The sequence below is a fragment of the Lepidochelys kempii genome, chromosome 19, assembly GCF_965140265.1.
Source record: "Lepidochelys kempii isolate rLepKem1 chromosome 19, rLepKem1.hap2, whole genome shotgun sequence".
In the NCBI taxonomy this organism is placed as follows: domain Eukaryota; kingdom Metazoa; phylum Chordata; order Testudines; family Cheloniidae; genus Lepidochelys; species Lepidochelys kempii.
In genome coordinates this window covers 9,238,210-9,263,700 of record NC_133274.1, presented here as the reverse complement: position 1 = coordinate 9,263,700, position 25,491 = coordinate 9,238,210, and the positions used below count along the sequence as shown (strand labels likewise).

General features: G+C 42.4%; 1 protein-coding gene across 5 annotated transcripts in view; it reads right to left on the bottom strand.

Annotated features, from left to right (window-relative positions):
• The window catches only part of MAN1C1 (mannosidase alpha class 1C member 1), an 89,070-nt gene that overhangs the window by 47,365 nt on the left and 16,214 nt on the right, over positions 1-25,491 (bottom strand). For all 5 annotated transcript variants that reach the window (XM_073317874.1, XM_073317872.1, XM_073317871.1 and 2 more), the window contains one exon: positions 14,116-14,212. In XM_073317874.1, coding sequence (XP_073173975.1) covers positions 14,116-14,212 — 97 coding nt within the window. The remainder of the gene's footprint in view (positions 1-14,115; positions 14,213-25,491) is intronic.

Below are 25,491 nucleotides of genomic sequence, written 5' to 3'. Positions count from 1 at the left end.
ACTTTTTTTGAGAAATCACTGTTGAGTGATATAATCTGATTCTAAAGCAGATTCCAAAATGTAAAGAGGTGGAACAAGAGAAAATAAGTTTGTGATCAAATAATCAGAAGGATCAAATCGGTTGCTAATGATTTCTCTCCTGTCACTAGCTTTCTTGCATAGAGGCATAGTGCTTGTTCAGCTACTGTAAATTAAACAGAAAAGCTAGGTAAATGTAACAAAGAGGTTTACAAGCCTTTATAAATTGAAATTCTGAATTAAGGCCTTATAAAATTGTCCCTTTACATCCTACTACTTCAGCAATCTACATATTGTTTCTACCACTTCATCAAGACAATATTATTTACCACAAATTCTGCTAATCCCAATGACAACAGATCACAGTTAATGCCTTAACTCAATTTATTTTCTAATGTAGTTTTGTCTGTGAATTTAAAAGATATAACACTGTGTAACTTTGTTCCCTTTGTTTAGTTTACATTACCTTAAACAAACTACATCAGAGCAATAAAGTACCACTACAAAGAGATAAAAGAGACAAAAATTAGTCTAAGAACTAGAAACGATCCATTCCATTCTTATTAGCACATTCTCCTGCAAACTAAAAATCTATTTGCTTTTGAGTAACTTCATTTGTTTTTGCTTTCCAAATAAACCATTCTAAATATACACCACTGCTCGAGTTACAAGACACCTCATATTCAGAATGTTTCTGTCTCCTCCACATTGATTCTCCTTGCTCTATTTTTTGTGCATAAGTCCAACCTACAACCCCAAAATATTTTATATCCTACACACATGCTAAAAATGCAATCAGATAGATGGACATTTGTAGAGTGAAAGCAGCAGATATTAATTGTCTTGCAACTACCTGATAATTATTTAACAGATTCATCAGAAATCCACCCACTTCACTCCAGTCAGTGTATGCACTCAAGACATTGCAAAAGTGACCACCGCCCCAAACAGTGCACACCTATATCAAGGTGAGAACTAAGAGGTAAGGATGCACACTTCTGAACTAATTAAGTCATTCTTGCCCAAAGTGAGGAAAAATAAAAGCACAGATCATTTCCTGCAAACCAGCACAGAAAACATGAGGGTAGATAATCCTATTGTACGAGTCTTGGGAATGGGATGTTTTATTGTACATAGCTACAGAGTGTCGGCAGAACTTTGAGAGAGCTGTTTGCCAAATGAGGATACTCCACTTCCCATTGGAAAAAGAAGAATTCTAGAGACCACATTAATAAGACCTGCCCAAACATCTGGCTATAAGACATCTCAATCTGTTTTTCTTTGTTAACATGAGTCGATCCTCTGAATGCACAGGAAGTGTTAATGAATCACAATTCCACCTGTACTGTACAATGTGTGTCAGCATATGTGCTACACAGTTACTAGGTAAACCTGGCACCAAATACAGAAGAGCCCCATGAGATTTAGCTATTTGGTTGCTAAGGTCAAATTCAATACTGTACGTGGATTCCTCCAGCTGGGAAGGAAATCATTATTTTGTATTATAAACCATTCATGGTTTTCAAATCTCAATCTCCCCCAAAGAATTACGTCTGTTGTTCAAAAGAATTTTCTGCTGTCTCTCTCTGAACAAGGGTAGTTGGGTGCCAGGGAGGAATAGAAAGAAAGATATTCAGTTAATTTAGAAAGTTGGATATGGCAAGGTAAACTACAATGGGAAGTGAGGGTGACCAAAGCTATCTGACAAGATTCTTATTGTGCTCTGAAAAGGGGAGGCACTTGATATGAAAGTTAAATGCACAGCATAGTAATAGTACCTTTATTACCAGGCCTGGCTCGACAGTGTTAGTGGTGTCTGATCCCAAAGTTTAATCCACTGTGCCTCAGTTTCTTCATCTGTAAAACTCATTTCAGGTGTGTGGAGATCTTTTGCTGACAGGCATTGTGCATTGTGTAAAGTATTATCAAATCACCCAAAACTTCTTGGAGTTCAAATTGAACTACTTTCTACTCAAGAGCTTCTGAAGGGAGAAACTGGCTGTATTGGACCTTAAGGGCCTACTGCAGCAAGTCTGCACATCTGCTATGGAGAGCTCAGTGAGACAGTGAAAGCATGAATTATACAAATACTCCTTTGGGAGAGAGGTTTTTTGTTTCATTTCAGCAACAGCACTTGGATGTCGTGAAACTGACATGATTATTTCTTGCAAAGTTAGGTTATTTGATAACCAGCGAGGCGTAAGTCTGGATACAACAGTTTAAACAGGTTAAGGGATGGGGACGACATACAGTTGGAGTGAAAAGCTTCTAGTTTCTCTTCTGTCTGTCTGAAATTACGTTTAGACTGGTTAAAGGTAATAGGATTATATACTTTTTATTTTTTCTTCACATGCCACTCTGAGTGACTGCATCAGTAAATGAGAGGTACCTCAGCAGGCCTATTAAAGTGAACACACACATCCCATCTAAAACAATTATCCATGGACTTCAAGAGACATAGCTAGCAGTTAATGAGCAGAGGCTGCTAATTCATCTTATAATTCAAGAGAGAGAGACTTTGCTAAAATAATCAGAAAGAAGGTGCCCTTCCAACTTCCAGATACATTTTCCAAAAGGCGGTGGCAGATGTGCTATGACAGGAAAGGAGAGAAGCAACTTGTAACTCTAGACAATATTTCTTCCTCAGTGAATGATACAGAAGATTCATTCGGAGGAGCTTCTTAGAGCATTTTAGTTTGGGGAGGAAAAGTACCGCTCTCTTATGTGATGCTCTGAGAACTCAACCCTTCTGATGGTTTATAAATGAACATGCTTAGAGCTGAACCAAAGGGGCAGGGATAAAGCTTCCCTCTCCCCTCAAATACAAATAATTCTGTTGTTCAGTGTATAGCTGAATGGGAGGTGCAGTGCCTGGAGATGCTAGACACTTTAAAAATGAGCCTCTTCTTTCTGGTTAAAACTGCCAGTATTAGAAATGGCTCTCTGGGTGCCACCCTGCAAGGTTCCAAAAACCCTCATAACTCAGTGAAGCCAATGGGAATCATGGGACGCCAACAAGCATTTCACAGGATCAGACTCTTAGAGATGGACTAGAGTGGAGGGGAGGGCAGGAACTTCTATTTAAACGGCTTTCTGACTGCTCGGACATACTAACTGCAAAACCAAAAGGCGACATTAACAAGCAGTATGTTAGACTTAGAATTTTGGTTGTGCAGAGGAATCAGGAAATTCAAAATACTGATTCCCACAGCAACCAGAACCCAGCCCGCCTGGAATAAGAAACACTTTATGCTCTTATAATGCTAATTTTAATGCCTACAGGCTAAATTTTGTCCTCAGATACATGGATAGAGCTTCAGTGAAATCAGTGGAAGCCCTTCTACCGTCAGTCAAGGGGAAAACTCAATTCTTAGTTCCTACGTCCTTGAATTATTTGCTATCACGTGCAGAAAGCACCATGTACATGGCTTTTAGGAATTCATATGTGCAATATGGCTGAGTTACGGCTTCCATGAGCACCATCGCTTGGAATTTAGTGATTTTGAGTGCAAAGTTTCAACCAGAATGTTGTAATCACATAGTATTTCTCCCAGAAGAAAATACAGCTGCATGTGATCATATGTTCAAATAAAAGCATTGTGGCAAAAAATGGAAATATACGTAGGTGTTTTTAACTGCATGTTTGTAAATCTGAGCAACCATATGCACTGTACATTGCAACTGATATGGAAAATGAATCATGCCTGTATGACACCATTTTCATCTACAGCATCTTGATTTTCCTCAATCAATTTTTAACTCGAGTCCAGCACAATCCGCTTTTCCATTGGGGAATCACATATGACATGCATTACGGTGCATTAGAACTTTTGACAACAAAGTACCACAAAACGTTTAAACATGTTTATTAAGACCAAAAAAAAAAATTCTGATCACTCAAGAAAAGGCTGAAGGGATTTTCTTCAAAACTTCTGCAAAAAATATTTTTTTCCCTTTTTATCTTTTGGGGACAGAACATGCCCGAGAAGTTTAATCTCAAAAGAGAATATTTTTAAAAATTTGTGAGGGTCTCAGAATTGAAGTGCCTGCCATGTGAAGCTAACTTTGAAATCATTGACAAATCAGATATGAAAGTCAATGTCCTATGGGAAGATGCTAAATAGGTATTAAACAGGACAAGCCATTTTCAGCTCTTTCATGCGAAAAGGAGGCATGTTTCAGAAAGATGAGAGAATACAGGGAATGAAGGAGGATACCTCGAGAAATTACACAGAACACAATGCTGTAAAAGAAGCAGTTCTACAGGGGATCACTTAGGGGGTGAATGAAAAACAGGCAAAGTCTCGCACTAATCTAGATGATTATTCAATAATTCAAGTTTAAGGCACTTAGGTAACACCACAAAAAAACAAACAAACAAACAAAAAAAAAACCCACGAGAAAGGAGTTAAGCCCTAAAATTAAAAGCTAACATAACAAGACCGGTTCTGACCCTACCTAGTCTCTTAGAAGTTCATTTTTGAAAAAGACGGATAGCAGTGAATTAAAAATAAAGTGAAGAAATGGGCTTCCTGCTACATAATTTATCTCTACCTCTCCTTTCTGAATAGACAAGGGGAAGTCAAATGCAGAATTAAAAAAAAAACAAAAGCTGCAATGCCAAAGGCCACAAGATATTTCTGATTATTTATATATACACACACACCTCCCCTCCCAATAAATAAATAATGTTCTAAATTTGTTCCAATTTTCTGACGAGTTTCTGGCGTTCTTCATCTTTTTTGGCGGGGAGGGTGGACTGGTTGGGAAGGAGGCAGAAGAGAACAACACACAATGCCCATATTTCTAAAAATACCATTAGGGACATAATTCATCTTCAGGAACTCAGACGTCACACGAGCGACAGCTCTATTCATCCAGTCAGCTCTGCACAGGACAGACCATTCCTTCCATATAGGCTCCTTGGGACTGTCTTTTTTTGTTCTGTGTTTGTACAGAGCCTAGCACCATATGGTCCTACTCTGTGACAGGGGCTCCCAGCCACTACAGTCATAAATAAATAATGATCTATGAGAGTCCTGGTGACTTCACTGAGAGTCTGAAAAGGCCCATCCATGCAGATTCAACTGCAGATTAGGGTTTATATAATAACATGTACAAGAGAGAATGAAAAATACAGTCCATGCTGAGGAAATGCACACACTCAGGGGTCGTGTTCCGGTTCTTGGGCGCACAAGTGAGAAAAGCAGCAGGCATAAGCAGACTATAATGGTTATACACTTGTTATGGCTCCTCTAATATCCAAAGAGCTCACACTTCCTACCTCCTCCCCAGGACTAAACCACATAGGAGAGTTTCGGGGAAAGGTTTATGGGTCAGGACAGGGGTCATTGGTTTTACTGCATTCGGAATTGTCACCTGCCTATGCACCTTCCCCCACCGGGATCACTCAGCGCAGCCAGCCGTGCGTGCTCTGTGTGGACACTCCAGGGCTGGCCAAAATTACAGGTATGGAATAACACAGCATATACTCTTTTTTCCCCACATAAAATATACCAATTCACTGAATTGGGCAGCCAAAGTGCCTAACCCACCAATGCAATGTGTAAAAAGCAGTTACACCAGACGCCCCGATCTACCCGTCAGTTCTTCTTTTCAACCTCAACTGTCTCCCTATCAACCACTCACAGCCCCCACGTTGAGCAATTATTGTACAGCCTTAACTCTGATGTTCACTAATTATAGGCCTGTGGTTTTTGATGATTAATATAGGGTTGTTATGACTAGCCTAAGCTACACTGTATGTGTTTGTGTAAGTTAGGTATGTATGGCATCTGATTGCACATAGGGCCTGGAAGATAAGCTTGCCTAAACATTTAAGAAAGAGATACAGTAACCTATAGATGGGTGATCTATGCTGTCAGTGACTGTTCTACGTTTGCCATCCGGTTCTGCAAATCCTGCATTAAAATTAAGTCAGCCTTTGGTGTGCTGTATTGACTGGCGTTGATGTTGCAAATCTCAATGCTGCCAGAATCGCTACCATCATCTCCATAATACTGAAAAGAATCAGTCTGTAGTCCAACCATCCCCATTATCAGCTGGCCACCTTTTAATCACAGGCTTGATATCAGTGAAGACTGGACAATTATTTCTGTATAATTAGAGTCCAGAATGAGGCACAAACAACATCCAGAAAAGGATAATTTTTCTTTAAATGTTTTTTTAAAACTGCATTTTAAATTTGTCTTTTAGTGCTGAGACAAAGAAAAACAGATAATTACAGCCCAGCATTAGTTAATATCCTTGTCTACAAGAGTTCAGGGCTGCTAAAACACTGCTCCTTTCTTGCATACTAGTATATGTTCTTCTGCTTCATATTTCCCAGTCATCTAGAAAAGCGCTTGGATACTACTCTCTAGTCACAGTCTTTGAACAGGAATTTCTTCCTTTGTAGGCTTTTATCTGCAAGTTTATATTAAGACAGAAAATGTGATGTCACTACATAAAATCACCTCGAATACTATGTGCCGTTCTGGTTGTCCCCTCTCAAAAGGACATATTAGAATTGGAAAAGGTGCAGAGAAGGGAACAACAATGATTGGGGGGGTGGAACAGTTTCCACACGAGGAGCGATTAAAAAGACGGGGATGGTTCATCTTAAAAAACGAGACGACTGAGGGGGGATCTGAGAGAGGTCTATAAAACCATGACTGGGGTGGAGAAAGTGAATAGGGAAGTGTAATCTACCTCTTCACATAACACAAGAATTAGGGGGTCACCCAGTGAAATTAATAGGAAGAGGATTTAAAACAAACAAAAGGAAGTATTCTTCACGCAGTGTACAATCAGCCTGTGGAACGTGTTGCCAGGGGATGTTGTGAAAGCCAAAAGTATAACTGGGTTAAAAAAAATTAGATAAATTCATGGAAGATGGTCCATCAATGGCTATTAGCCAAGATGGTCAAGGATGTAACCCCTTGCTTAGGGTGCCCCTAAACGTCCAACTGCCAGAAGCTGGGCCTGGATGATAGGGGATGGTCACTCGATAAATTGCCCTGGTCTGTTCATTCCATCTGAAGCATCTGGCATCGGCCACTGTTGGAAGACAGGAGACTGAGCAAGACAGACCATTGGTGTGACCCAGTATGGCCATTCTTATGTTCTTACTAGCTGTTTCTCTGAGGGTTGTTTCTGTGCAGAATGTTTTCAGCAAATTTGAAGATACTTTCCTGGGTTTTGGCTTCATTACATTCAAAACTCAGCCCAGGGTCATCGGATAGTTCACAGAGCTCTTGAGGAAACAAGGGGTGATTAATGGCTTTATGCTGATGTTTTTGTTGCCTGGTTTTCTACTATCAAAATCCTGCAGTCAACACTTCTCAGCTGTCTCCTGTATCTAAAGGGCTGAACTAACACTCTAGATCCAAGCACGCACAACCTTTGGAGTTTGCATCTGAACTTGGCATTGTGGGACAAAAATCTTAGAAATCTGGGTTCTGGGGATTTGTCTGAACCTGAAACTCAAAGCTAAATTCAGGGGAGGGAAGGACACATGGTTCAAATCCAATGTTTGCACAACTCCGTGTAATATAGATTCGCGCTGACTCTGATGCAAAGCCCACTGGAGTCAACTGGAGCTTTGACTTACCAGGCTTCGGATGAGGCCCTAAGATTGTACGTGACGTTAGCACCATACTTGGACAATTTGAAAGTCTTGCCAGGGTGGCTTTGGATACTGGCTTATGTTTATTGCAACACATTTTTGCTTTGAAGTATTTTATAGCCTTTATATGCATAAAAAGTCCCCTAACATGCTGGGAAGCCTTCAGAACATTGAGAGTCTTGAGGCCTTTGACTATCAAAGAAGAACACAGTCACATCACAGTGCCCACAATACGAACTGGTTTTAAACATGGGGGAGTATTTTAGTTACAATATACCATAGAACAGCAAAGGCAGCCTGATTTCAATAGATGTCATGAACTTTTACTCCCTGGACCACCAGGGCACACAAGTGCCACAAAAGCAAGGATTTTAGCCCATTGCGGGGCAGTGGGATGCTGATCAGCTAATGATCACGTTCAGGGCTTTTAAAAGGCATTAGTGTGTTTGAGGGAACCACCACCCTCACCACAATCTGGAGAAGAGAGATGTAGGTATGCGCCTGCTGGAAGGTTAAAGATGTGCCTTGTTTATGCGGAAGGCGCAATCTCTGGCAGGTTGGGGGGTGTGGGGCAGACACATGGATACATGTCAGTTCCAATATGAATCATTAACAAATACCCACTGACTCTGTTGTTTGGATGGATAGCCTGAATCACTGCTTCATACTGACAGGAAATAGGTTTGTTGCTACGGATTTCAGTGGCAGCAAAAATAGTGTAAATACAAAATGTCCTTCCTTAAAAACAACATTCAACCGGGTAATATGCGACTGAAAAAAATGAAAAAAAAAAAGAGAAAAGGCTAACAGTGTTCCAGGAAGAGCGGAAACATCTTCATTAGCACTGCCAGGGGGTGGGGGGTGGGGAGGGGGGGAAGAATGTTTCTCTCCCTAAAAAGCACATGAAGCAAACTGCATAATGTGATAGTCAGAGGGAATAATTCTGGATGCAAATTCTGAGAACTATTATTTGTTCAATCAGATAAAATGACACTCCAGGGTTTTGCACTTTTGTGATCACAGGGAAAGAGGCACCTACTTGAGCCAAAAAACTCGACAGAGCGAGCATGCATTTCTGTTCTTGTTGCTCCAGTCAATATTTTCATCCCATTACCTTTCCTGCATTAAATACATATACATGAACGCCTATTGCTTCTCATTGGCTGATTGCTCCCTTCCTGTCTCCTTGCTAAAGTCACCGACAACAAAATATGCTCTGTGTAAGCTCCAAAGCTCATCTCTTTTCCCATCAGAAGTTGGTCCAATAAAAGACATTCGCTCACACACCTTGTCTCTCTAGTATCCTGGTACCAACAAGGCTACAACACCACCGCAAAACAACAAAACATGCAGCTATTAGGAAACTGTGTGGTTCCAGGTGGGCAGGGGGGGACCACAAGATGGATCAAGTGACAGATAGTGGAATACAGAGCCTTTTATATCTAAGTAGCTTGTGTGAATTCAGCTGTTCAAGTTGGTGGTGACCAAAAGTTGCTACATTCCATGACTGTTCAGGAGTCCACGCGGAATGAGTTTGGTGGTCTCAGGCCAGTGGAGAAGTGTCCATATGAAAAAAACCCCCAATAAAATTGGCATTCATTGATCTTTTAGACGGCAGTCTCAGAGCGACCAAGGATCAAAAGATTCTTGATGCTGAGCAACACTGTCACCTCGCCAGGTGATCAATCTATCCAGGTTAGGGCTGAGGCATGGTAGAAAGCAGGGTTAGAAAGCTTGCCTTGGCACAGCTCATGCTGTAATTATGTCAAAATCTAGAGGACCTCAGTCTCCAGAACCTTCATTTGGGCACCATTCTAAAGCACTAAATTAAATAAGATGTATTTTATTAAAATCACCCTCTTCCCTCCCCCATGTCATTACAACCCTGCTCAACCCAGGGACTCGAAAGCACACCATTTCTGAGCAGCTGAGGCTGACAACATCCCATCTGCAAAGCAGGCTGTCAATACCGTCCAGGCAGCTCTCAAACCTCCAGGCCAAATAAATGAACTGAGCCTATGCAGCCGCTCATTTCCCAGGAATTGTTGATGCAGTACCTGGTACACTGTTGTACTCGGTCGCCAAACAGCTGAGCATGGAGCAATCCCAGGGCTGTCTGCAACCCGCAAGGACGAACTCGGAAAGTTTTACATCATTGAGACCTAGCTGCTGTCAGATCCTTGCCGTCTAGTACTGCTGACCTGACCGTGTCCTTAATATGACAGTCCTCCCATGTATTCACATCAGAGAAACTTGCAAAGATTCACAAAGATGGTACAAATTCAGCAGATGCTGAAAGCAGCAGAAGCCCTGACAAGACAATTTTAGGTGCTAAATGCAATATCCAGATCTAGTTAGAGATGGCTATTTTTTCACCAAAACTAGTATATTAAAATGCTGTTAGATTCTGAAAACAGGCTGTTTAACAGCATTGTGAAGTTCCATATTTATTTCCTGTCAGTGATTGCAGGGCAAATTGGCTCAGGTTACAAATCAAAAGATGGATTTTTCTAGCTGCCAGCATTGCATACACCATGAAATATCTAAAAATCAAACTTCCTAACTTATCACTGTAATAAAGATTCTGCAATTAAAATTTAACTGACAATTCAAGTTGATGCATGACTAGAAATGGAATCTAGCTTGTTTTCCATAGCTAAATAAACTCTGCAAGACTAACAGGTTTTAAGAACATTTTGTCCAAAAAGTAAACAGATATGACAGACACAGCAGCAGACAGAATAATAATTCTGTTATTTAATGCTAGTTATTACCGTGACAGGTGCATCAGAAATGCCTCGCTAGATAGTAACTTTGCCCTTCTCCAGCTCTTTTACTCCAAGGATCTCAACATGCTTTACAAATAGTGATTAGTTCGGGCTCATAACACCAAAGAGAGGAACACCGGGAAACAGAGAAAAAGAGGGGTTAAATAACTAGGTCACACAGGTCTAAGCTACAGTTGGGAACAGAATATATCCCTGTCCCTATCAATTTGTAGCCGTAGCTACATCCTCTTGCATAGCCATACTTACAGACATTTTTTCTAAACAAATATGTTTTGGGTCTGATCCTGAGAGGTGCTAGTAACCTGCTATTCCCACTCAAGTCAGGGTCTTTAAGAATGGAGGAAAGACTACGGAGAATAATGAAAATCCTGAAGTTGTAGAAAAAATTAGAGTGCCTGAAATTTAGCATGACATGGGATTTAGTCCTTCACCACAGAACATTCTCCACGCCCTCAGCTGTGTGATCCAGCAATTCTGACGGCATTCATTTGAAGTGATACCACCAAGTGGATGTCAAATGGCAGTATGTTCTAAAATGAGTTCACCCCCTCCCCACCCCAGGTGAGCATGGAAGGTTAGGAGAGCAAAAAAGAGTCTTTACCAATAGCCCCTGGCTAGTGGTCTCTAAAAAGATCATAAGTTATTGCAATGGGGGAGGGTATTATTTGTACAAACGAGCTGTACATGGAAAATTAGAAAGTCCTGGTACAAGCTGGTTATAAGAGAAGGATTTGGTGCATTATTTACCCACGTAAAAGTGTAAGAATAATTTGTCGTAGCTGATCTCAGTCAGGTCTGTTCTCAATGGTAGCAGATGACAGAACGAGGAGTAATGGTCTCAAGTTGCAGTGGGGGAGGTTTAGGTTGGATATTAGGAAAAACTTTTTCACTAGGAGGGTGGTGAAACACTGGAATACGTTACCTCGGGAGGTGATGGAATCTCCTTCCTTAGAGGTTTTTAAGGTCAGGCTTGATAAAGCCCTGGCTGGGATGATTTAGTTGGGGACTGGTCCTGCTTTGAGCAGGGGTTGGACTAGATGACCTCCTGAGGTCCCTTCCAACCTGGGTATTCTATGATCAGACCATTGGTTAAATAACATTGGGACCTTGTCTTCATGTCTATGCCATGCATGCTTCAGAGAAGATAACCCCACCACCAAACCTGGCCACTGGTGTAATTCTAGAGGTCAGGAAGAAGTCTCTCTCTCCCGGATCCCCATGTATGAAGGGGCATTATATGGAAGACAAAATGGGCAGAGAACCTTTCACAGTCCTAACCTGCCCCCTCCTAAGCAGAGCTGGTTTCCGGGAGAAGGAAAGAAAGTAACAGGTTTGGAGACAGCAGAGGAAGAGTTCTGCTCTGCTCATTATGGACTGTGTGGATGGTCAAGCAGGGGCAAACACATCACTGTTCTATGATAGCAGAAACAGAATCACCAGAAGGTGAATGTTCAGTTTGTATTTCTATTTTGACTTGCACAAACATATTTGATGAAAAACAGGTCCCCCGCTTTTCTCGGGGTGACGCTGCTGATAATTGACGGTTCAGCAGTAAGTGAGCATCATGTACAGAACAGGGAAAAATCTATCACCCTTAAAGAACTGGAATATTTTTCAGTCACACAAACATATTCTAAAATAACCCCAAAAAGGTGTCCTTCCTCCCACACAGAAGCAAGCAGCTGCAGCAAAAAATCTCAGCTGAATTTCGACACCTCAGGTCAGGAGAATACCAGGATTGCCTACGGTACATCTGTGGTTTGGAATAAAAAGGCATTGTATGAGACAAATCAGTATTCCCCTAATTTCTAAATGCATTTTAATATGACAGGGATACAATACTCTAGCAAGGGACTGTTTAGTCCTTCATTTCTTTACTAAGCAGCAGTTTAGAAAGGGGGGAAAAAAGCATATTAACAGCATGAAAGGCACCATGTAGCATCTCTTCAGTGATTGTCTGCAAACCCTTCTGCTCCAGAGAGTGTTTTCCTTGAGAGCCCTCACAGACACGTTACAAGCAAGCATAAGCACCACCAATTGTTTTAGCATGATAAACACATTTAAAACCTTTCAATATCTTTTGTCTGTTTACAGCTGCGTTCCTTCAGGAATTCCGACAAGTTCACCAGAATGGAAAATGCCAGATTAAGTGATGCAGCAAATGCAAATTCTAAACGAAAAACCAACCTGTGGCAGGATGTTCTTGGTATTGCTGGAGAAAAGGGAGGAAGGGGGAACGGCTGGGTGAAACCAGTGCTTCCGAAAAAGGGGATTGGGATAGCAATGACTGGACCAATGAGGCACAATGCAAGCTTCCCCAAGCTGCTCTGTCAGTTCATCTCTGGCTTCCACCCAAGAAACATAAAGAACTTCACTAATATTAATGAAGTAACCCTTCCCATACTCTCGTGACATAAGTATTATCTCTGTTGCACACAAAGAAGCAGGCACAGAAAAGCAAAGTGCCTTGCCTAAGGACATAAGGACTTCGTGGAGCACTGCAAATAGATCTCCTGACTTCCAGTCCTGCAACTGAGCTACAAGACCATCCTTTCCGCTCCTACCATCTGCTTCTGCAGCACTGGGATCCCCAGAGAGCTCTACCATTAGGTTTTAGTACTGAAATTATGCAAGCTGCCACTCCCCCACCCCTCAAAAATCTAATCTGCTAAAGAGAAAAATTATACAACACAGTGTAAAGAGTCTTTAATATTGATTCCCTTATTCAATATTTCACGAAGTCTACATCCCCACTCAACAGTGGAGCAGTAAGAGAGAAAACAGAATTTGGTCAGATCCTGACGTTGACCAGTTGAGACAAAGAGTAATGTTTTCAGGTTGAGATTAACTTCATGTTTTAGTGCAGAAATTGGTCAGTTTTGTAATTGCTCTGCATCTCTCCAAGACACACTTTGTGCTAGATACAGTAAAAAAGTGATCGAGGCTGGGATTTTCTAAGGAGCTGAAGAGAGTTTGATGCCCAACTCAGTGGTGGATTAGCCACTGGAACAATGGGGCCCATGCCCTGGAAAAATGGGTACCCCAATGCCCTGCTTGGCACTCCTGGTGGGAAGTAGGGTCAGGGTGCGGAGGCTTGCCCCACTCCACCCAGCGCTCCTGCTGGGGAAGCCCCCGCGCCCTGACCCTGCTCCTCACCAGGAGCACCGGGCATACGGAGTGGGGCAAGCCCCCATACCCTGACCCCACTCCCCACTGGTAGGAGCACTGGGCGGGTGGGGAAAGCCCCCACACCATGACCCTGTTCCCTGGCAGGAACGCCGGGTGGGCAGAACGTGCCCCGACCTCACTCCCCCTGGCAGGAACACTAGGTGGGCGGGGGAAACTCCCGCGCCCCAACCCTGCTCCCCAGCAACAGCGCCAGAAGGGTGGGGGAGAGGGGGCAGCAGGGACCGCAGGCGGAAGGGGTGGGGAGGGCCTTCACTTGCTCTGGCCCAGGGCCCCACAAAACCGTAATTCGCCTCTGGCCCAGCTTCAACAGAATACCAATGAGAGTTGGGCACCTACCTCCCAGAGGCTCCTTTGAAAATCCCAGATACCCACTTTGTTAAAGGGGAAAGAGGCTGAGGTTACACAGGCTGCTTCTCTGCAGCAAGGGGAAAGGAGAAGAAATGGGAGTTTGCAGTGCTGTTACTACTTTGCATTTACACGGTGGCAACTTACCGAACATGTTACCAATGTGTCCATTCTTAGTTAGTGGTCGAAGTTCATTTTTTCCGAATGCATATCGTCTGTAGTTATCCCAAGCAAACTTCATCATCTACAAAGAAATAGGGGGGAGGGGGAGTAGTTAGACAGATCATTAAAGTGAACTAAATTTCAGATTTAATGCAGGGCTTGATCCCGATCAGTGCAGAGTCCTGCATCTTCTGGTGACCCACTAATTATGAATGTCTACACTGCACTGAATACATAAGAATCCTGCTTGAAATTCACATTCGGTACCATACTTTTATTATACTATGGTATTTCAGGCTTGACAGGATGGACCCATCAGTTCTGGGGCACAATTTGGGATTGTGATAACATAGTAGGTCCGCAAAAAGAACAGGAGGACTTGTGGCACCTTAGAGACTAACAAATGTATTTGAGCATAAGCTTTCGTGAGCTACAGCTCACTTCATAGTAGGTTCCTGATTCTAACTTAATATCCAATACTTTGTTGTCAAACTAAATGGGAGTTTTGTATGAACATCAAATTATTTGAATTATCCCATTTCAGCAAAGAACTTCTAAAATTTCAAAGTGCTAATTACAAATGGGAAAAATATAAATGCTAAGCTTCATGGGTCTAAAATTAATTCCCCAAAAGAGATTACATTTTGAGTTTTATCATTTCCTTATGATATTGATAGTGAACCATTCATCAGGTACAAGAGTATTAAAACCCTACCTGATCATTTGCCAAACGCAGATATATAAATATGTATTACATTGAAAAGGAAGCAGGACTGGGGTGAATCATGCACATAAGAATACGGAAGTGAGCAAGAGAAGAAGCTGATCTTATCTTAAAATAAACATTACTCAGATTTAAACTTTCCCTAATGTTCAAGCTGAACCTTCATTTTTATTAATAGCAGATCTCCATGCTTTTGAGGAAGAGGATGGAATCCATGTCATTTTGAAAGCTTCCAATCAAGACTCAATAGCATCTTCTCAAGATGGTTTTGTGGGAGCCCTCCCCCATCAGGAAGATGGATGTCTGAGAGATACTTTCCAAGTCAAACAATTCTCTGACACAGAGCTGTCTGTGTTGGGAAGAACCTCCTAGAGGTCATTGGATTTGCCTTCCTGGGAGGATTCTGGGTACTGGGTTTGGTACGATTCCAACATGTACATGCAAACATTGTTTCTACCTTCCACTTGCCCTTTTTGCTCTAGTTGGCAGGGGAAATAAACTGACAAGTATCCTCTCTTCAGACAGGAAAGACCAGGACTTTTGTCAGGTTCCAAGCAGTGCCTTTAAACAATGCCTCCTTTTATAAATCCAAACTGCTCCAGTCAGATTGGTCTAAAACCTATGCTTTTCTTTGACTCCAGTCCTGGCATGAAGTCATATGGTGGATCTGAAGGTGGCTTTGGAGGATCAACAGTAATCTCTATCTCTGCCCAACTAAGATACGATTGTTCTTGTTAGAGTGAGGGGTTTAAAGACTGTCCGTGAATTGTGGAGAAGGAGCGATTAAAACAGTCACGCCTATGTAACAGTGGCCAATGTCTATCTGTCCAGATTAGGGATTCTTGGACTATTTATTGCCCAAATATACAGGCTTCATTCATCTAATATTCTTCCAGCTGTTTTGATTCCCTTGCTGTCCATCCCTCTCCAGCTGTCCATTTCTCAAACCCAACATAGCGAGCATCTGCCTTAATTAGCACACACACAAAAAGCCACACCACCAATGTTTTTTTTTCTTTTTTAAACATCCAGCTTCCAAAGTAAAGTTTCACAGGGCTGGTCCTACGAATGAGGATAAACATTTGCAGAACTGACTGATAACATTCAGACTCCAGCACTGCCAGAAGGAGGAATTTTGGATGAACAAGTGAAGCCATTTTGGCTTTATGCATTCTGTGTGGGATGAATTAGTCACTAGAGCTCATTGATTCTAGGAAGCTAAGACTTAACGACCAACAGAGCAACAACCTCCTGTAAAAGGCACTTGAGTATGCATCAATCATATGACTCAGGGTTTTCATTTTTTCTAGGTCGATGCTGTTTTCCAGTGACAGTATTATTTTTAATAGGACGTTTTCATTATTTTACTATTTTTGTAGCAACGCTTTTGAGAAAAGCTGGGGCATTTCCTGGATGAAACTAAGCAAAGCTCCTTTATCCTCTTCTAATAAGGGTATGATCCTGTACGCCATTGAAGAGAGGGATGGTTTTGCCAGAACTTCTACCAGGGGCCGGGCTCCCACAAAAAAAGTTTTCCTGTTGCTGGTGTCATAAATATAAAGGGAAGGCTAACCACCTTTTAAATCCCTCCTGGCCAGAGGAAAAACCCTTTCACCTGTAAAGGGTTAAGAAGCTAAAGATAACCTCGCTGGCACCTGACCAAAATGACCAATGAGGAGACAAGATACTTTCAAAGATGGGGGGGAACAAAGGGTTCTGTCTGTCTGTGTGTTGCTTTTGCCGGGACCAGAGCAGGAATGCAGGTCAGAACTCCTGTAAAGGGCTAATAAGCAATCTAGTTAGATATGCGTTAGATTCTGTTTTGTTTAAATGGCTGATAAAATAAGTTGTGCTGAATGGAATGGATATTCCTATTTTCGTGTCTTTTTACAACTTAAGGTTTTGTCTAGAGGGATTCTCTATGTTTTGAATCTAATTACCATCTAAGGTATTTACCATCCTGATTTTACAGAGGTAATTCTTTTACTTTTTCTTCAATTAAAATTCTTCTTTTAAGAACCTGATTGCTTTTTCATTGTTCTTAAGATCCAAGGGTTTGGGGTCTGTGTTCACCTATGCAAATCGGTGAGGATTTTTATCAAGCCTTCCCCATGAAAGGGGGTGTAGGGTTTGGGAGGATTTGCGGGGGAAAGACATTTCCAAGCGGGCTCTTTCCCTGTTATATATTTGTTAGACGCTGGGTGGTGGCAGCAATAAAGTCCAGGGGCAAAAGGTAAAATAGTTTGTACCGTGGGGAAGTTTTAACCTAAGCTGGTAAAAATAAGCTTAGGGGGTTTTTCATGCAGGTCCCCACATCTGTACACTAGAGTTCAGAGTGGGGAAGGAACCTTGACAGCTGGTGATAAAACCCACACATCAGAGGGGCAGAAGCTTGCAGATAAGGAACTGAGAGATTGAGGAACCCTTTTGTTTCCCCTTTTAAATCATAACCAAGGAGGAAGGGAACACCCTTTTGGCAAAGACATGCAAGTTCCACTTCGCTGGAAAGTTTATGCTTTGTTGCTGAAAAATAAGCCAACTACATATTGATTGTTATAACGAATATTCTGCAACGTGCATAACTAAGGTTGGGATGAAAATCAGAGAGGGGGCAGAGTGGGTATACCTGCTACTAGGTCTCTCTGATCCATTCCAAGAGGCAAAACATTTGTTTTTCAAAGTATGTTAGAGCCCCAGGATCTGTCCTCCCTGGTGCAGATTGATTAACAGTATCCAGAGAGGGTGAATTCTGCCAGCAGAGGAAAAGAAATTGCCCCAATTACCTCCCCTTCAATTTCCTGGCAGAATTTTAATAGGAGACACCCCCCGTCCCCCTTCCACCACCAGACGTTTCATACAAAGCCAGAGAACTTCAGGAATAATCTCCAAAGTTTGCTCACTTTCACATGCCACCCCAAAATGCTGTTTATGGAGACAGCTCCCCCACTCATTAAGCTAGATTGGGTCTTTTCTCCTTCAAAATGGTTGACCAGGCAAATGAAGTTAAATTTGTCATGCAGCTCTGAAGAGCGTCAGTATAAAATGATTTCCTGCTGGCTGCAATGCCTGAAACTTTCTTTTGCTGTTATGTTCTGGGCTGATAATCAGACAGAGGCTGGACTAGATTCGGCATGCTGCCCAGAGATACTGAGAAAAATTTCACTTGCAGTTTTTAAACTCTGGTATATTTCTGTGATAAGATCCATGATGTGGCTCTATCTCAGACTCCAGGATCAGGATTTCCTCCCTCTGACCACTGGTCCAGAAGCAGTGACTGGAAAAGTTTAACAGCGAACAAAGTTCACAGTTCTACCAACTCAGCCCTTTTGCAGCAGCTGTTCCAGGCCAAGTTTAGCGCACATCTCAGGAACCCCTAGAGTTAAGAGATTAATTGCGCCTCAGAAAGTGGGGATTCCACATTTTCATATGGTATAGACTGAGGACTGGTACGTAGCTCTGAAGTTTTTAAGCAGTTAGAATCAGACCCATGTGGCAAATACCTCTTGGGGTGGTCTAGAATCTATAATACTACCTCTCGAGGTCCCTTCCAATCCTATGATTCTACAGTTTTCAAGTCTGATTTCTGATGAAATGCCAAGGTTAAAAGTGAATGTTTTATACCATTCTAGACAGGGAAGATCATGATATATCGAGCTTTAAAACAATGTCAAAAAATATAAAGAGTTTTATGCAAACTGGTTCATAATTTTAGATTTTAATATTTACTGGTGTGCTGCATGGCACTTGACAATTATCGATCTGACCCTGAAGTACAAACCACCCGTCTTTCAACTGATTTACAGCACAGATTCCAAGTCACGATTAAACTTGCCAGATTGCCTTTCTTCTCTGTCTGACCTGTATAATCCACCCTATTTCCCACAAAGAAATCCAGCTACACATTTAAATGGCATTGTCAATTTAAATGTGTCATAGACAAATACTTCCTTACCCATTTTACTAACACTTTGGATTTTTAAAATTTTCACTGTTGACATAGTTTACTTCCCACAGTTTATGCTCTGAATACTTTTTGCGCGCCTCTCAGCGTAGATAATGGAAATCAATTATGGCCTCAATCCTGTAAACTGTTCCGTCTCAGCAGAGCCGTGTACCCATGGGGAGCGCTGCTGACAGTGGGCGGAAAGGTCGATTTGGACAGAACAGCTTGTGGGATCAGAGTCTTAGTTTCACTTGCAGGTTCCTAACGCTGCAGTAATGGGGTTTCAAACGCTGCAGGGGAAAGACTGTCAGGCCTGTTTTCATTGCATTTTTTCTTCAGTGTGAGGCGACATTTGTATTAGATGTAGGTTTTATAAAAGCTATTTTTAGAACGGCGGGCCACATTTTTCTTGACAACAGTCCTTTAAATACTGCAGCAAGATAGATTACAAATGTTTAATATTTATACTGACAGGTAACACGCTTCTAATTCTGAATGGCTGCACCTACATTGTTACCATATTTCCTCTGATTCACTCCCTTCCTTTAATTTGTTTCCATTTGTTTGGCAAGTCTTGACTCAGTAAGAATTTGCTTATATGACCAACACAGCACCTGGTATATGTTTATTTAGTGAATCAAATTCAGGGGTAGCGCCAGCCAGTGAGGGGGAGGGGGGGTAAGATTGACCAGAGAGAAAATTGTAGGGGGGCTGTGCCCCACCTTGCCATAAGCCCCACCCCTCCATGGCTCCACCCCCTCTGTGGCCATGCCTCCTGGCCAGGTCAGAGACCAGAAGCTGGAGCCAGGCAGTGCGGGGCTCTGGCTGCTTGCAAATGGTAAAAGCTGCCTGGGTGGGAGGACCCAGCTCTGGGGCTGGCAGAGCCCTTGGGGAGCAGCATGCAACCACCTAGGGGTGGGGCCCAGGAGCCCGGGCTGGAGTGAGTCAGTCCAGTCTGCTGTGGGGAGCCCCGGACCCTCCGCCTGCCCTGGGTGGCACGCCCCAGTCGGTGGGGACACGGGCCAGGGGCTGTTCTTGGGCACCCCAGCCCTCTGCCCAGGCTTACTTCTCTGCTGCTGCTCTAGAAAGCAGCAGCTGCTACGAGGCAGCTATGAGGGCAGGGAGGGGCCTAAGGCAAATTTTGGGGTGGCTATAGCCCTTGCAGGCCCCCCTCCCCGCCCAGCACTGCCCCGATCAAATTATCAATAAAGTTCTATTAAAAATCCTACCGTGCCAAGCTTCCATTAGTTCCTTGACCTCGCAGTGCTTTAGCAGCCCAGGATTGTAGGCCACAGAACACACTGGACAAGTGTAACGTGCAATTCCTATCCCTAAGTATTAGGGAGCTTGGGTTTCCGAACTGTTGAGAGTGTAGATTCGCTGACTTCAAATGCAGTTGAGGGCACTCAACAGATGTGAAAAGGCAGGGTTAGGGTTTCAAAGGGTATCATGGTGGGGAAAGAAGAAGGCCACTAATCAGAACTTTATACAATGAAAGCAATCAGGCCACTTGTGCGAGCTAAGCACTTTGCTAACACAAAGAAGAACCCTCAGGGTATATGATGAAGAAACAGGGTCCAAGATAAAAACTTCACCAAAGAAATGTTTTACCAAAGAAATATTCTACCATGGCAATGGGCATGCACAATACTTCAGATGTGATGTAGCATATGCAGTATTTAACTAATTAAAAACCCTGGGTTAAATCTGCTTGTAAAAGCAGAGAGGATCAACGAGAAATCAAACTCACGTTTGCCTCCTCATGTCAGCCCTGTATGATTTTAAAATGCAGAGCATTTCCAAACAGCTATTTGATTAGTTTTATCCATCTAGGCTCGGATAATTAGTAAACGCCTAAGAGATGAAATTTAAATATGCCAACCAATCAGTCCATTTCAAGAGCTTCCCATGAACATTATACAAAGCAATTATCTTTACAAGATAACCACTTTCATGGCTCTTTTGCCTTTAAAAAAATCCTTACCCATCAGCGCCCTATAAAATATTTAAACGATCCCAATACCTACAAAATTCCAAGTTGGGGTTTTCCAACAGCAATACTTTTTGTTGCTGCTTGTTTTTCAAATTATCATAAGCTACCCACTGGTTTGCAACTCAAAACTGGTAGGTTTTTTCCTCTTTGTCTTTTTGGTGAAGTGGCTGTTTGGAAATGCTCTGCATTTTAAAATCATACAGGGCTGACATGAGGAGGCAAACGTGAGTTTGATTTCTCGTTGATCCTCTCTGCTTTTACAAGCAGATTTAACCCAGTGGCAGTATCGTATAGGACCTGACCTTTTCTGCCGCTAGCCTGGTAGATCATATGAGACACAACCTGAATTTTTCTGCCACCCACCTTTTAGGGCACTGAAATTAGCTCCCGTTCCTAGTTCTAATTTCTTACCTGCGGTACATTGCTGTATATTTTTCCCACCCTGCAGAAAAATAATTTTCCTGACAAAACTATATACTAAAAGGTACAACTTGCTGGCAGTGTCTCGCAGTAAGAGTAAAAGATAGGTGTGAGACCTTATTCTAATCTCACTTGTTTACACTGGTGTAAAACAGGAGTCATTTCACCAAAGTCAAGGGAGTTATACCAGTGTAAACTGGTGCAAGATCAGTATCAGGCCCTCAGTTATAATTTTTAAGACAGTTATATATACACCCAAGCCCCAGTGAAGAATCTAATGATGAACTCAAATTAAAAAGCTTTACCACAGAGCCATTGTCATGCTGAGTCACTTTCAGACCTACTTATTTTGAAAGCATTCTTAGAAGTCATTCTACATAATATTTTTATTGCTAAATGTTGTGGCACTTGGCTAACAGGTTTCATTTAACCAGGCACTAATAACCACAGGCCATTATTTCACAATTATAAAAGCCTGTAACTAGCAGAACAGACACTGCTAAAGCAGATGAAGAAGTTACTAGGCAACATGCAGAAATGGACAGCAACACTGATAATCCATTCTAAAGTAATTACATTTTATAATTAAAGATTACTGTAAATCCAATAGATCCCAACAGGAACTTGAGCAATTTAGAGACACCCTGGCTAACCTGTCTGTTTTAAAGCAGTCATGTTAGCTTCTAATCTTGAATAAAACACAAAGAAAATGGTTACTTTCATTTAAGCACCTGACAACCATAATGTGCGTCATTTCTTTAGTCATTAGTTGGATCTTTTCTTATTTAACTAACTTTCACAAAAACTGCATTCATCTTTATTGGCACTGAGGAGGTGAGTACCAGGGATTAGAACTGGGAATGGAAGTTTGAACTCCTGATGGGAAAACTTGTTGCCACCAACGTCATGGAAAAATCCATTCCCTACTCTTCCACTAATGCTAGCTCCTCTGAGCCTCAGTTTACCTATCTGAAATATAGAGCTAATCATTTCACAGGAGTGGTGAGGCATAATAAATAAAAATGAACTACTACTATTAAACTGAATTTGAATAGCATTCTGCATGTTCAAATGTAAGTAACACGAAAGGAATTAATTCTCAACATTCAACAAAGTAAAAATCATTATCTCAAAGATTTTACAGGTGAGGAAAAAGCAGGCAGAGAGGGAAAGTGACTTCCCCATCATTACTCAAGCAGCCAGTGGCAGTCAGGATTACAACTCAAGACTTAATTTAGCTGCAGCTGCACCCCACTGGGACTCAATGCAGAGACAGGTGCTTAGCATAATGGGGTCCTTGATTGGTAATGTATGGATTATTATGCTATCGTATCAAGAGAGTGATACACCCCTAGTCAAATAAATTGTTTATCTACCACAAATTTTAACACCTGGGATTATAGCCTTTGTTCACATATGTTAAGGAAAGAAGGCACCATTGCAATTATCTATCCAGCCTCCTGCATAACATAAACCATGGAATTTCACCCCCACCCCTCCCCACAAATTCCTACATGAAGCGCAGTCACTGGTGATTGAATCTGCCACAAAAGACACCCAATGTTTGGGAAAGCCTCAAGTATTTTACAGACCCCTCTGCAATGACCCAGCTGATTCTTCCTCAATCATTGAGTACATCATCACGGAGCCATGCCCAGAATCTTGAGCCATTCCCATGCCCCTGAGTGCTTTGAAATGGGGTTTAAAGCTGATCTTGAAACTCTGCCAAATCTGCCACTGAAGTGTAAATACACCAGCCGATACTTAAATTTATTAGTAGACATTAAGTAGATGCTGTAAATCGTTTGCTACATGTACCTTTATTATCTATAAAGTAAATACAATAATGTCAAACAGTCATAGAATCAGAATATCAGGGTTGGAAGGGAACTCAGGAGGTCATCTAGTCCAACCCCCTGCTCAAAGCAGGACCAATCCCCAACTAAATCATCCCAGCCAGGGCTTTGTCAAGCCTGACCTTAAAAACTTCTAAGGAAGGAGATTCTACCACCTCCCTAGGTAACACATTCCAGTGTTTCACCGCCCTCCTAGTGAAAAAGTTTTTCCTAATATCCAACCTAAACCTCCCCCACTGCAACTTGAATCAAGTCAGTGAAGAGCTTTCTGCCTAGGACTTTTGTTGCAGTCTTTAGCGTGCATCATCAAGCTATTTATATTAGAGATTTTTTCCACCACTTTCATCGCTATTGAATAGGAAACACAAACAAGGCAAAAATTGCAGCTGGACTCTACAGTTGGAAAAATCTACAGTTGGAAGCACCAGGTGAATTAATTAGTTAACTTTCCATAAGCAAAAGCAGGGCTGGGAGGGGGTGAGATCATAGACTGAAAAGGGGTTAATAGCCAGTTAATTACAGCACAGGTACAACAGATGTACCTAATTAGTTGCTTCTCAGCCAGAGGGGCAGGACTGGGAGCCATCAGGTGATAACATAATGGACATCTGGCCCTTATAAAAGGGGAGAGCATCCCCTCTGAAGGGAGGAACCAGAGGCACTTCTATGAAGTGGCCTGAGCCAGAAGCTGTAGGAGAACATGCACCCCAGACAAATGCAGTCAGAGGGGTCAGTGCTTGACGAGGGATCTGGGGAGAAGGTTACAGAGCAGCTACGAAGAAAAAAACTGAAGAGCCCAGAAGAAGGGCAGACTGGTTGAGAGACTTTGACATTAGAATCATAGAATCATAGAATATCAGGGTTGGAAGGGACCCCAGAAGGTCATCTAGTCCAACCCCCTGCTCAAAGCAGGACCAATTCCCAGTTAAATCATCCCAGCCAGGGCTTTGTCAAGCCTGACCTTAAAAACCTCTAAGGAAGGAGATTCTACCACCTCCCGAGGTAACGCATTCCAGTGTTTCACCACCCTCTTAGTGAAAAAGTTTTTCCTAATATCCAATCTAAACCTCCCCCACTGCAACTTGAGACCATTACTCCTCGTTCTGTCATCTGCTACCATTGAGAACAGTCTAGAGCCATCCTCTTTGGAACCCCCTTTCAGGTAGTTGAAAGCAGCTATCAAATCCCCCCTCATTCTTCTCTTCTGCAGGCTAAACAATCCCAGCTCCCTCAGCCTCTCCTCATAAGTCATGTGTTCCAGTCCCCTAATCATTTTTGTTGCCCTTCGCTGGACTCTCTCCAATTTATCCACATCCTTCTTGAAGTGTGGGGCCCAAAACTGGACACAGTACTCCAGATGAGGCCTCACCAATGTCGAATAGAGGGGAACGATCACGTCCCTCGATCTGCTCGCTATGCCCCTACTTATACATCCCAAAATGCCATTGGCCTTCTTGGCAACAAGGGCACACTGCTGACTCATATCCAGCTTCTCGTCCACTGTCACCCCTAGGTCCTTTTCCGCAGAACTGCTGCCTAGCCATTCGGTCCCTAGTCTGTAGCTGTGCATTGGGTTCTTCCATCCTAAGTGCAGGACCCTGCACTTATCCTTATTGAACCTCATCAGATTCCTTTTGGCCCAATCTTCCAATTTGTCTAGGTCCTTCTGTATCCTATCCCTCCCCTCCAGCGTATCTACCACTCCTCCCAGTTTAGTATCATCCGCAAATTTGCTGAGAGTGCAATCCACACCATCCTCCAGATCATTTATGAAGATATTGAATAAAACCGGCCCCAGGACCGACCCTTGGGGCACTCCACTTGATACTGGCTGCCAACTAGACATGGAGCCATTGATCACTACCCGTTGAGCCCGACAATCTAGCCAGCTTTCTACCCACCTTATAGTGCATTCATCCAGCCCATACTTCCTTAACTTGCTGACAAGAATACTATGGGAGACCGTGTCAAAAGCTTTGCTAAAGTCAAGAAACAATACAATTAGTGTGAGTTTCTGTTGCCTGCCAGGTTGGATTTAGCTGCTTCTCAACTGGAAGGCTGAGCTGTGCAGAAAGGCAGGAGACTCAGATCCCTGATGCCGAGGGGCGTGCCGGTGGTGAACATGCATCATGATAAGGGCTGATACCAAGTTCTTGAGTTTGGGTTCACGCCTAAGATAAACCAATTCAACAACAATTCCACCATCATGAACTAGCTGAGGTGAATGTTTAAACCTGGACTGTATCAGAAATGTATCCTATGGCCTATACAGCTCTAACTGCTAATTGAGGTTCTCCTTTCATTTAGTTGGTAGGGGTTTGCACTTCTGCAGCAGAAAGATCCAAATTCTATCCCTCCTGCTGCTGTGACATTCTGAGTGGCTGATATACACAATATAGTGTCAGCTGTGAAGCCCCAGGTAGCT